The sequence below is a fragment of the Protopterus annectens genome, chromosome 8.part0, assembly GCF_019279795.1.
Source record: "Protopterus annectens isolate FY-2018-M chromosome 8.part0, PAN1.0, whole genome shotgun sequence".
Classification (NCBI taxonomy): Eukaryota; Metazoa; Chordata; order Ceratodontiformes; family Protopteridae; genus Protopterus; species Protopterus annectens.
Window position 1 is genome coordinate 323,530,104 of NC_056741.1, and position 14,077 is coordinate 323,544,180.

General features: G+C 43.1%; 1 protein-coding gene across 1 annotated transcript in view; it reads right to left on the reverse strand.

Annotated features, from left to right (window-relative positions):
* Nucleotides 1–14,077, reverse strand: part of CCT3 (chaperonin containing TCP1 subunit 3) — a 1,145,726-nt gene that overhangs the window by 95,232 nt on the left and 1,036,417 nt on the right. Inside the window, 2 exon segments of the mRNA XM_044079187.1 lie at nt 3,643–3,680; nt 3,683–3,773. Coding sequence (XP_043935122.1) covers nt 3,643–3,680; nt 3,683–3,773 — 129 coding nt within the window.

Below are 14,077 nucleotides of genomic sequence, written 5' to 3' on the forward strand. Positions count from 1 at the left end.
AGGAGGAACACTGGACAAGGCATGCAGCTCAATTAACTCCTCTAGCAGAGGCAAGCAACACTAGAAAGACAGTCTTCAAAATAAATTTAAGGGGCAGGTGTCAGAAGTTTAAAAGGAGAGCTGGTCAACACATGTAGCACAAAGGATAGAACCCAATTAGCAACAGGATCCCAAACTGGTGTCTGTAACAAAAAAATGCCCTTTAAGGTGGTTTTGGAGATCTTAAGTTAGCCACAAGAGTATTGTCTCTGTTGATGTGAAAATTAGAAACAGCGGCAAGCTGAACATTACTAGTAGAAAACAATCCAGAATGAAAAAGATCAGCTAAGAAATATAGGATGGCATCCAAGGGGCAGAAAAGTGGGCCAGATCTCTAGACAAGTCCAATTAGCAAAATGTTTCCACTTACAAGCATACACCTTCCACACAGATGGATCTATGAAGACAACAGGATATTATTAACTATGTCAGAGAGCTTGGGATCCCTGGTCATCACTGGAACTGGAGAAACCATGCAATCAATCTGAAAGTATAAAAGTTAGGTGGAGAAAGCCAAAGTGGATGGGGAATCAACCCCCGACACGGGGAGCAGCACTCAGGGAAAGTAATGCAGATGAGCCCAAAGAAAGGGGAACCATACTTGATGGAGCCAAAATGGGGCAATGAGAATCAGAGTCACTCTGCAACAGGCTACCTTATGAAGAAACTTTATTATAAGGGAAGCAGGCAGATAAGCATACAGGACAGCATCCTCATTGACTGTCCTGTGGGGGGAGGAAGGTTCCAGTGCAAACAATGCTGCATTTTGTACTGGCAAGAGTGGCAAACAGGTCGCAGCAGGGACTGCCCCAGCTCTGAAAAACTGGAGCTGCTACTTACGGAATTAGAGAAATCTGAGCCAACCTGTCAAGTGCTGAAGCCCTGAGAGCAAGGGAAAACTCAAAACTCGGAGATGATCCCAACTGCAGGGTCATGGCCCTGAACATCTGGCTTTGAGGCATTCCCAAAGCAGACACCACTGGAGTCAAGAAGGCCGAGGGGAGTCCGTCCTTGAACTGGTCAAACCAGAGCCTAACTTGGTGATGGTAAAGCCACAGGATGCACAAACCCCACTGCCAAAGGGCCCAAGGGAGGAAAGGTAAAAGATGGAGCCATACATTCTGGGACACAGATCGGGTGTACGAATGAGGCCAATGAAGGAGGTTCGGAAACCCTTCTACCAGCAATAGAATCTGATGACCTGATACAAAGCACAAAAGCTCAAGTTCAGGGTGGAGATGGGGAAGACTTGGGTAAGAATTCATTAGGTGTGATGGAAGAGAAAGGAGTGTGCGAAGTCTGCCTGAATCAGTCTGACCCTTAACTAAAAAGGGACTGGGGATACTTGATTACATGAAGCTGGTAGCATAGCTGATCAGACCTGGGATGAAGGATCTACACTGGCACAGAGGGAACCTTCGACTCTGGCTGGTCAGAAGACCCAGGGTCACTTGCTTGCAATCCCCTTTGCCCTTGTCTAGGGCTTTTAAGTTGCTCTCTCTGTTCCTATCCTGATCACCCTTGCCTGGCTTATTTCAAGGTGATGGGCAAGAGGAAGAGGCAGGAGTAACTGCTAATGGCAACAAACCCTTCAACACCAGCTTGGCTCAGTGCTTGCCAAGTACCAGAGTTCTGAACGCTGAACAAATAATGCACTCGGCACTGACATGCAATGCTATGAGAGAGTAGATGCAAGAGTATTGTGGGCATCTTGAGATGGTAGCTTGTGGCCACAAGCTGCACATTTTTTTAATTCCTTCTCTCTCTAAATGCTGGCTATGGGATACAAAAATGGTTACAAACACCAGACAGAAGATTCTCTACAAATAAAATATACTACTACTAAAACTACAACCTAGCTACTCATTTACCTAACTAAAGTACCTACCAACTAGAAGAATGTAATATAGAAAATAACTACCACTTTTAAGCAAAAAAACACAAGGAAGAAAAAAGGGCATGAACGCCCACATACCCAACTAGTAATTATCTAACATAATCAAAGCCAACGACAAACGACTAACCTACCAACATTAAAAGGACACTAACAAGTCTAACAAAGGGTAGAGGAAATACAAAACAGCCCAAAACTCTGAACAGAAAAGGATACAAGATGGAGTTTGTCGATGGTGTTGCAGTCTCCTCAGCTGACAAATGAGATCAGAGGTAGATGGAGGGAAGTAGTGTTTTGTAGGTAGAGGAAGCAGAGCGTTCTAATTTAAATCTCTGAAAGAAGGCTGACCCAGATCAGAGGTCAAATCAATTAACCCACAGGTTGAATTCAGAATGAAACACATCGACTCTAGGGGCTGGTATTTTTAGGGAATTAACTTGCCAGGGTACACTAAGGACAGCAAGAAATTAAGAGTGGCACTGGTATTGGGGTGGGGTGATGGTTTGGGGGAAGACTGGATACATTTGATGATCTAGTACAGACCAATGGCAAAAAGGGCAGCATGGTGCTGCAGCCACTGTGGAGCATTAGAATAAGAAACGGTTACCTGGTTCTACGCCAGCAAAAGTCCCCATGATTCAACAATAAAATGTGCTTGACACAGCACTAAATAGTGTTAAAAGATCACAGACTATCAAGCTGGAGAAGGAACTGGAAGAATGCAAAATTGAAACTGATGACACTCAATGTAGAAGTCTAATATACATCTCAGGGCCATCAAGGGCTGGAATGAAGAAGCCATGGAATTCCTTTGGTGCTGGGAACCTGAACATTGTCCCAAAATGATTTTTTTTTGGGGGGAAGGGGTTATTCCTGGGACTTGTGGAGGTGCTTACAATGGAGCACTGAGCTGGCCCAGTGATCTTTGCAGTGAAATCTGCAAATATTTTGGAGTATTTCAAATGGTGGCTGAGAACATCTCCATCACTACTAACGCAATAACAGAGTAGCTCTGGGAAACATTACTAAACCAGTGAGACCCAGTAGTGATAAGCAACCATGTAAAGTCAGATGATCATTCTAAATTTCGCAACTCAAAGTAGACTCCTGACAAACCAACCTTTCTGCTTCAGCTGATGCACTAGATGTACCTTTGGCCTCTCCTCAGCCTTCAAACAGCCATTCTCATGATAAGATAAAGTACTTTCCAAGGACCCAAAAAGAATAAGAACAGTGGCAGGTTTGATTCACTGACAAAAATATAGTGTGATGCAGCTAGATGCCTTGATTCAACTCGAGTTTCCTCCTCAGGTTTGTTGTTCAAAGCAGGGCACGATGCAGATAAACAGTTCATACAAATACACCTCAAAATGTATCTGATAACTTCAAATGGCTGTTCTAGGACTGCTACTCAGACAGCAAAAAGAAGCTTTAAAAATACATACTCACTGAAACAGTAAAATAAAGTACAACAGGTATGTGCTATGTTCTACAGTGGTAGTGAGAAAACTGTACTGCACATGTGCGACTGCCCATTCATGTTGATGGGGGCATTTATATATGCTGCCATAAGTTAATGGTCATTACCAAATAAATGCTTATAGAAATCAGATTGTCTGTGGCAGACATTGTACACTTAATATTTAGCAGAAAAAGTGAAATGCAACTATACAGTAACTTTCCTTGTGTAGGTGTAGTTAACCACTCACCTCCACTGCAGTTTTGTATGTCTGCAACTTGACAGCAAGGGGTCCCAAATGCCCATTTCTTTCATGTCAGTCAGAACACCTGTTTCACCATTAACACCCCATGACTGGCAGCCTTCCTGCGTATGCTTTGCCTGCAAAATAGTAGTAAGTATTTATTACCCAAAAGTTGCAGTCTCTCAGACCTTTAAATCCAGAAATTGAAGACTTAAGGACCTGGTGACACGTTGAAAGTTTTATACAAAACTTCTAAACTTTTGAAGACTAGTACACTATCAACATCCACAGTGTGCTTACAACTATTACAGCTTCTTTGTTCAAGTGTAATTTAATTGAAGAACAAATTAAAACATCCTCAACCTCTTCCCACACAAGAAATCTCCAAGCTCACTCTATATTCTAGTTGGTAATTTACTTTGTTCCAGGACTACTTTCATGCCATACGGCATTGTTTAATGCGGGAAACTGTGATCTCTGGTTATAATCCCCGAATACATCTCCATTAACCTATACATTGTCATTCAACTCTTACTTAAATGAAATGCATTAGCTTTTATTAAAAGTAATTTGGGCACAAATGTTATCTTTTCTATTGTACATCGCTTTTGTACACTATGTCAGATATCCATCTTCATTTCTGTTTTCTCACACCAAGGCTGAACTTAAAATAGGTCCTCTTTGATCAGTACTATACATGCTGGTGAACAAACATACTGCATGTGCCCAAAGGAATGAGAGCTTTTTTTTAAGCTCCTTGCAGGATTGAGACAGATGGCTCCTGTACTTGCACCCATTCGGGTCCATTTATTCTATGGCAGAAGGAGCTGGGAATCTCTGGGCTTGGGACAGCCCTACAGACTAGGAATCACACTGCATCATCTACTCCAAGGAGAAAATTGGATGACAAATGGGCTACCCTCCAATGGAAAATGTATGCCTGTACAAGGAATTTTTCTTGGCTTACACAGTGACTTGCATAAGTAAGTGTGGACTTGCTAGCTTCAAGCTCCATGGGAAGGAACACCCACTGCTCCTGCTAGTTAACACCCATGTGGTAAGCCACAGCAGGGACAAAATCTTAAAAACCTTCCTTTGCAACCAAAAGAAATGTTATTAGATCAAGAAGCTTTTAGTAAAATACAGTTGTGAAACTCACCAAAACAACTAGATGCATGGACAATAAAAGTGATTGCTGCAACACTTGTGCATTTAGTGGAATTTGCCTTAAGCAGATATCAGCCCGATGTCATGCAAGGCTGTAGTCTCAAACTTGTCACAATTAGAAGGCAGCCGATTATATTTGTGCACTTCACCATATTCCTTTTTTGTGCCCAAATGGTCAGAATGTCTGCACCAAAAATGGTCTTGCGATGTAGTAAGGAAGCCACAGAAAGAATACTGCTGCAAGACACATATAATTATATCTAATCATTCTTATGAGAAGGTAAAAATGTGCACATAAATACTTATTTGAATTTAACTGGGAGAGAGCATTAATCCACATGAATCGTTTTCAGACTCATCCCAGGAGCACTGTCTGGTTAAACGAGTTGCTCAGTATTGTAAAGTATGCAGATGATGACCAAAGGAATAAAACACTGGACCATAACGACATAGTTCATAGCCTTAATCCTCTGCATTAACTACCAGACTACACAACACATTGAATATGAAACTGAAACATATCTGTATCATTACCTAACTGCATAAAGTATGAATATAAAACCGGGCGAAAAAATAATCCAAGCAAGCGATCTATATACATGTAGACTTCCAAACTCAAAATGTATTTCCTGCAGAACTGATCCTGTTATTTGTACATCCACTGTTCAGAGCGAGTCATCTCTAACCACATATTGTGCAACTGTAATGATCACTTTCTGAGGATTCATTATATATCTGTGTGTACTTTAGAGATATATATATATATATATATATATATATATATATATATATGTGTGTGTGTGTGTGTGTGTGTGTGTATATATTTATACACACATACACACAAATGCATGCACACATGCTGTACATACTGAAAGAGAAAGCAGTGCAGCTTACAGGCTAGAAGGATCCTGCTCTGCCTCTAGACTAGACATCCCATCTGCAATGCTTTAAGTCAGTCTGGATGGGACATAACTTTCAAATGTACCTCATTAAGAGGAACAGTTCCTCATTTCAAGTTATAAAAATTCCATTTTCTACACTGTTCTACACTGGGAAGGTTACTCTCACATTCCTTATAAATTTTTTTCATTCCTATCCATGAAAAGTAGCATTTAACCAGATTAATTCATCAAAAGAACAATTTGCCAGTATGAAGGGAAATATTTTAACCATGTTCTGAATGTCCTAGTAAAAGCCTGTAGCAAATACTGCACATTTTGCCCATTTAAATTCACATTACATGTATTGTGTCGCATATTCGAGACAAAGTTGAGACATGTGTAATAGGACAATCATATAGCCAGCCTGACCTTGTCTGAGCAGACATTCCTGAAGCCGTAGCTACTGATCTGCTAGAGTGGATCCCAAAATTTCCAAACACTGCTTTGTACTAAATCACAGGCAATTAGCCAACATTTAGAAAGGGTCTAACCAGTTACTGAGTGATCATGCTTATCTAGTCTTAAGTGAATGAAACTAGTCTGCCTACATTTTCTCCACAGCACATTATATAAAAAGAAGCTATGTACTCACCATAACGTTCCATGGGAGTTGTTAATCTTGCCTTGATTCTTACAGATTGGTTCAGAGCCGATCCTCAGCTCCGAGTCGGCCTACTACAAAGCTCGACGTCTTCAGACAGCTCGAGGCCAAGCCCCTATCCCATGATGCACCTTGAGTTACCTCAGATCTTGTTTGCTGCGTCTAATAATACCATATGCCATTCTATCACTCTTTAGGAGAAAACCCATAGAAAACCTGAGCAACCAGGATAAAAGTAGTATCTCGGTCCACGAAAAAACCCTGGAGGGGGTAGGAGGGAGAGAAGTAAGAATGAAGGCAAGATGAACTCACATGGAACGTTATGGTGAGTACATAACTTCTTTATGTGAAGTTGTTCTATCTCGTCGTTCATTCTTACAGATGGGCAGCGGGAGTGTGTTTTTCAGGACAGCAGAACTAAAGGAGGCCCTGTCCCTGGAAGACATAAACTTCGTAATGAGTGATAAAGGTATGAGGTCTTGACAGAGTGGCTGTTGCACAAATGTTGTCTATAGGAAGCCTAGAAGAAAAAAACAGAAGATGTGGACACTGCTCTGGTAGAATGTGCCTTAATTTTGTGATGTGAAGGTAAATTGGCAGCTGAATATGTGACGGTGATACAATTAGATAACCATCTAGATAGTGTTGTTTTTGCCACTGGCACACCTTTCCTAGAATCTGAAAAGAAAACAAAGTTGTTCTGATTTTCTGAACTCTCTTGTTCTAGCCAGGTAAAATCTGAGCTGTCTATGAACATCAAGTGTGTGCAGCACATATCCTAAGTTGTTGGTGTGATTGGGGAAGAACAAATCTATGATCTGGTTAAGGTCAGCTTCAGTACAAACTTTAGGTAAAAATGAAGGCTTTGTTCACAGGGACACATTGTCAGCATGAAAAACCAAATAAGGAGGCTTTATGGACAAGGTTTGTAGCTTGTAGACGTAATGGCTACTAAAAAGAGTGTCTTCCAAGACAAAAATTTCAAATCACATGAGGAAGACGGCTCGAAAGGTGGGAGAATAATGCATGAAAGCGTAAAATGTAGGTTCCATGGGGTATAAGGGGATTTCACAGGTGGTCCGAGATGGAAGATCCCTTTCAGAAAAGCTTTGGAAAGCTTGTGTGACATTATGTTCAATCCTTCAAAGCCAAGGTGAAAATTAGAGATGGCGGCAAGCTGTACCCGAACTGCAGCTGCCACAGCTCCCTTACTGAAAAGTACGGTCAAAAATTCTAATATGGAGGAAATGGGGGGCTTGGTAGGGATCAATGTTATTTTGAGAAGCCCATATAGAAAATCTTCTCCATTTGCTAAGGTATAACTTTCTAGTAGAGGACTTGTGAGAAGATATCAAAATATGCTGTGTTTCATTTGAGAGGTTATGGAACCTGGCTATGTTGGGAATTGAAGCAGCCAAGCTGTCAATTTCAGGGACTGAAGAGAGGGATGAAGAGCCCCCGACGGATGCATTAGAAGGTCTGGAACTGGGTCCAGAATCAAAGGCCCTTCCAACAGATGAAGTTGAAGGAAGGGGAACCAAATCTGATGAGGTCAATGAGGGGGCTATTAAAATGATGGTCCTTCCCAGCACTTTTGCTTTCTGTATTACTTTGGGTATCAAGGGAATTGGTGAAAATGCATAGAGGAGACCAACTGTGCACGAGTACATCCCTTGGGGCATCTCCCGGTGGGGGAATCAGGGCAAAGTAGCTTCTGCATTTTGTGTTCATGTGGGAGGCAAAAAGGTCATAGCAAGGTTGGCCCCACCTGCGGAAAATTCTCTCCATCTCTTTTTTGAGGGACCACTGGTGACGCAACAAAATTGCTCTGCTCAGTTTGCAATCACATTGGATTTCCCTGGGATGTGCGATGCTATCAGAAAGTGCTGGGTGGATGTAGCCCACTGCCATACTCTTAGAGCCTCGCGACAAAGGGGGTAGGACCTGGTTCCTCCTTGTTTGTTCAAGTACCAGACCATGGACATGCTGTCCGTCTGAATCGCAATTTTCCCCAGAGGGACAGAGTCCTGAAAATACTGCAACGCCAAAAGTACCACTCTCATGTCCAGGGCATTGATATGCAGATGTGTCGCTTGTTCAGTCCATGCGCCTTGGGATGTTCTCCCCTGAAATGCCCCCCCCCCCATCAGAGAAGAGTCCGTGGTCATGTGGCAGCTGGTGAGGGTAGGATAAAAGGATGACCTATCATTACATTACATTACATTACACCACCACAGAAGATTCTTTTTGCATGCGTTTGTGACAATTATGAGATGAGACATTGGGAGCTCTTGATAAGACCACTGAGTAAACAGCAGCCATTGTATAATTCGCATGTGCAAGTGACCCAACGGTATAGCTATTATTGCAGCTGCCATCATGCCCAACAACTTTAGCACTTCTGATGCTGGAGCCTTTGTCTCTGAATATGATGTTCTGGACCTGCTGACGAAGAAGTAAATCTTTCTGCTGGAAGTTTTAAAGTGGTGGTGGTGTTCAATTCTACTCCTATAAAAACAATATGTTGCGATGGCGACAAGGCAGACTTTTCTGAATTTATGGTAATGCCCAGATGATTGCAGAGAGTAAGAGTGGTGTCCCTGGCTTGTATGAGCTGATGCCTGGTGGTGGCAGTGAGGAGCCATTTGAAGTACAGAAACACCTGGGAGCCTAAACACCTTAGGTGAGCCGTGACCACTGCCATACATTTGGTGAATAGTCTGGGGGCTGTAGTGAGACAGTACAGTTGTGTACACTTACCATAAATGCAGATGCTAGAGTGTACTCACTGTTGCAGTCATTGCATTTGGGTTATCTGGTTGCAGTAGCCCTCAGTCGGTCTGATTATCAAAGTATTGGGTCCTGAATTGGTTGCTCTCTTATCTTCTGTGATGTCAGGTAGTCAGGAGTATAAAGCATGCAGCAGACACCATTACATCAGTATTTCTTGCCCCAGATGTCAGGTGCCCCCCTTAATGGGAAGCAATTAAATAAATTATATATATGCATACATACATATACACACACACACACATATATATTTACATACATACAAGATTATACCTCCAACAAAAAAGCAAACACACCAAAAAGCTTTTAAGTATACTAGAGGAGAATAGAGGTATAGCCAAAAGAGGTCAGGGGGCTGGAGGGAGGGTAACCAGGACTGAAACAGTGAATACACTCAAACATCTACATTTATGGTAAGTGCACACAACTATCTTCTTCATGTTTCACTGTTGCAGTCATCACACTTGGGTAGCTTCCCAAAGCTAAGGATGGGAGGAGAAATTTAGATAACATTTGGACCAGCTATAAAGGCCCTGCAAGACTGCAGTGGCAAAGCCAGCTCTGGATTTAGAGAAATTGGCAAATGGTAATACTTGGTGAAAGTATGTACAGAACTCCAGGTAGCAGCTTCTAGGATGTCTCTGGTAGGGACATCTCTGAGAAACGCTGTAGAAGTAGATGCAACCCTGGTTGAATGGGGTCGAATCCCCTGTGGGATAGATTTTCCATGGTGCTTATAGCAGAAATTAATGCAATGGCCTATCCATTTAGACATGGTTTGCTTAGAAATAGCCTTCCCCTCTGCAGCAAATGCCACCAGTTGTTCAGACTTCCTTTGAGGTTTAGTCCTGTCAAAGTAAAATCCAAGTTGTCTGTGCACATCTAAGGAGTGCAGTATCCGTTCCCCTTTGTTCTGTGGATTAGAAAAGAAGGTTGGCAAATGAATGGACTAATTAAGAGCCATACTGGATACCACCTTGGGCATGAAAGAGGGATTGGTCCTGAGGGACACCCTGTCCGCATGAAAAAGATGATGAGAGGCTCCACTGCTATAAGGGGCTGTAATTCTTGCTGAAGTGATTGCTAAAAGGAAAGCGGTTTTTCAAGAAATGAATGTTAACTCTGCAGTTAGAGCTGGCTCAAAAGGAGGAATGATGATTTTTTCCAATACAAAATTAAAGGTCCAGGCTGGAGTTGGGACTCTCCTGGGTGGTCTTAAGTTTTTGGCCCCTCTGAGGAACTGCTTGAGCAGTGGGTGAGAAAAGAGGGGTGGTTTCTGTGTTGTAATGAGCTGAAACAGCTGAGGCATGAATTTTGATGGAGGAAAAGGAAAGGCCCTTGTGAAGCATCTCAGTTAAGTATTGAAAAATCTGAGGTAAATTGGGCGCTGCTGCGATCATCCCTTGAGCTTGGTTCCAGGCACAGAATCTTTTCCATTTTTCAGAGTAAGATTTTCTAGTACTAGGCCTCCTTGCCTCCAAAATAACATCCGACACTTGTTTACTGAGGGATGTTAACAGAGAGATTATGTAATTTAGCCAGGATGCCAGGTTCAGGGTTTGAAGCTGGGGGTGCAGAATCTGGCTCTCCTGCTGAGACAGCAGGGTAGGGGTCTGAGGTGCCATGGGGCCAGCTGTGACACACTGCGCAAAAGGGGGTACACCAGTGTTGGCGTGGCCAGTCTGGTGCAATCAGTATCCTCCTTGGTTTGTCCTGTTTGACCTTTAGTAGTACTTTGGAGAGGACAGGCAGAGGAGAAAAGGCATAAACTGATAGATTTTTCCAGCTGAAGGACAGAGCATCCACTTTCCAAGCTTGTTTGTGGGGAGTCCTTGTGCAGAACTTGTCCAATTGGTAGTACTGGGGGGGGGGAGAGTCAAACAGGACTATATCTGGGATCCCCCATTTGCTAACATGTTGAAAATCTTTGGTTCCAGTTTCCACTCGTGTGGGTCCATGCCAGTGTATTTAGTTTTCCTGGCAGGAATTGAGCCTGTAGATGCACTTGGTAGCTCACGTCTGTGTTCTACAGAGCCATGGCTAGTCTGCAGAGGGGGTAAGAATGGCTACCCCCCCCCCGCTTGTTTATGTACTACATAACAGTGGTGTTGTCCATCTTTAACATTAATTGTCCCGGAAGAATATGGTCCTTGAAAGCTGTCACAGCATTCTGTACAGCTAACATTTCTTTTTGATTGATATGCAGGTACATTTGACTTGGGTTCCATTTGCCCTGAATGCACTTCCGTGCCAGGTGAGCCCCCTGAATGCACTTCCCTGCCAGGTGAAACCCCCATGCATAGTCTGATGTGTCTGTTGTTAGGGTTTGGGCGGCAAGGGGTAGAGTGAATGGTACTCCCTTGTTTTGGTGGCAGGCCTCCGCCCACCAAAGGAATTCTAACCGTAGGCAATGTATGATAGGAATCATTGCTTCTAGATCCTGAGAATGTTGACACCATAGGCTTATTAGATACCACTGTAGTTTCCTCATATGCAGTCTAGCATATGGAATTAGTAGAATGCACGAGGCCATGAACCCCAAGGCTTGCAGTATTTGCCTTGCAGATATAGCAGGTTTTTTGTGGCCACTAGTTTGAGTAAGTTGTCAAATGAATTTGCTTCTCTGACGTGAGGAAAGCCATCTGGGACTGTGTGTTCAAGCTTGCTCCCAGGAATACAATTTGACGACAGGGTACCCGATGTTATTTCTTTTCATTTATGGTGTACACCTCAGACAAGTTAACACCTTTTGTACAAATGCCAGATGATTCAGAAGTATGTCCTGGCTTTCTGCCTGAATTAGACAATCGTCCAGGTATGGGTATATATGAATATTTCTTTGCCTGCAAAATGCAATGACTGGAGCCAAGTACTTTGTGAATACTCTGGGCACAATAGATAAGCCAAAGGGCAGTGCAGAGAACTGATAGTGCATGCAGCCTGCTTTGAAGCGTAGGTATTTTCTGCAAGATTCCCTGATTGGGATGTGCAGGTAGGCTTCCTTTAAATCCAGTGTTGCCAACCAGGCATCTTTGCCTATCATGGGAAGCAACTGGTGAAGAGTTAGCATCTTGAAATTTGGAATCACCAAAAAGGTGTTTAGGTTAAACAGGTCCAGAATAGGATGCCATGAGTTGTCTTTTCTGGGTACCAGGAAAAGTCTTGAGTAAAAACCTTGTCCCTTTTCCTCTTCTGGCACAGTCTGAATAGCCTTTAATCCTGAGAGAGAGTTATTGCTTTTGAGCCTCTGCCCACTGATTTGGGGGTAGATCTGGCCAACCGTTTGGGGTTGGTAACGTGTGGAAGTGAAATCTGTATCCTTGGGAAACTGTTTAAAACCCATTTGTCCTGGGTAATGAGTTCCCAGTTTTTTGCTTGCAGAGCTTCACCCTAAAGGAGCAGTCAGTTGAGAAGCGCTTGGAAGTTTAAGTCACTGATATAGCTTACCATAGGGGGAGTCTTACTACTCCCTGATTTGGAAGTGGGAGGCCCCCACTGCTTAGTCCTGTGCGTACCCTGTTACTGAAGCCTGGGTTTTCTGCTGGTTCTGGGTTTGAACTGAGAAGGCCTGGAAGAGGCAGGAAAGGACCAATTTTTTGAGGGCCAATGCCTACTAAATCTAGGAGGCTGCACTTGTAAGAAATCTTTAACAGTTTGCATAGATTTAGCTTTTTCTCCAATATTTTTAAGAACTACTTCTGCTATGTTGCCAGACAGGCGGTCCTGATTTAAGGGAGCATTCAGCAATTTAGTTTTAACATGATCTGGCAAAGATTGCTCCTTAAGCCAAGCATGCCTTCTAAGTACAGACTCTGTGAAAGCAGCCCTGCAAGATGCCTCCAGTGAATCAAAACCACATTGCAAAGTATGTTTTCCAACCTGTAGAGCAGAATGCATCAAATCCTGTAAATCCTTATTTTGAGCACAATCAGGAATCAACAATTTTCAGTTTAAGCAATCCAATAATATGCTGCTGATACTTTCACATATGAAACTGGTAATTTAAGGCCCTGATGGCCAAGGCTGCAAAGGTGTATACCTTCTTACCCCATCTATCCAGGGCCCTGGAATCTCTATCAGAGGGGGTAGGATTTTTGGCAGTAGTAGCCTTAATGCCCTTGGGTCCCTGTGAAATGGTCTCAGGATCTGCAGCAGGATTTTTAAAAAGGAACTTGTGAGAATCAGGAACCCTGTAATATCTATCAGGTTTTCTGGGAGCAGGAGGTAGAGAGTCAGGGGCCAAGTTAGATTCCGAAAAGGCATAGTCAACAATGTCCAGCACAGGAGGGATAGCTAAAGGCCTGTGTTGGGGCAGGAGTAAGAAATCTCTAAGCCTCTTTTTAGAATCAGAGTAATCCTGGCTTTTCCAGTTAAAAATGCTCCCTAAGAGTATGCAGGGTTTCTGCATCAGAATCCTCACAGATAAATAAGGGTAAATCCTGGTCATCAGAGGAGACAGAAATTTCAGAAACCTGGTCAGAAGTATCATAAGCAAATTCAGTCCTAGGTCTCAGAGGGGGAAGGTTGGCTTTCCCTGATTAAAGTAATAAGGTCTTCAGCCATTCTTATTTGTTTTTTAGGCATAGAGGCCCGACCATGCGGTCTGGGCATCAGTTTCCTAGCATGGTTCGAGTTTTAGGCCTAGATGAAGAAGATGGCGTCGATTTAATACGCAAATCAGTAGGCCTGAATACACCCTCAGAAGCCAATGCCTGCACAGTGGTTCTGGACCCATCCAAGGTAGAGACATCTGCAGGTTCCACAGTTGAAGCATCTCACGGCATACCGGACTCCGAATGGGTCTCAGTAGAGGCCTGCGAATCTTAAGTAGCAGGTATCAGGGGCTGCGAAAGCACCTCAATGAGTACCGGTGAACTGGCGACTAGCTTAGAAGCTAGTCGGCAGCTTTGGACCTAGGCGGCTTGTCTCTGTCTTTATATTT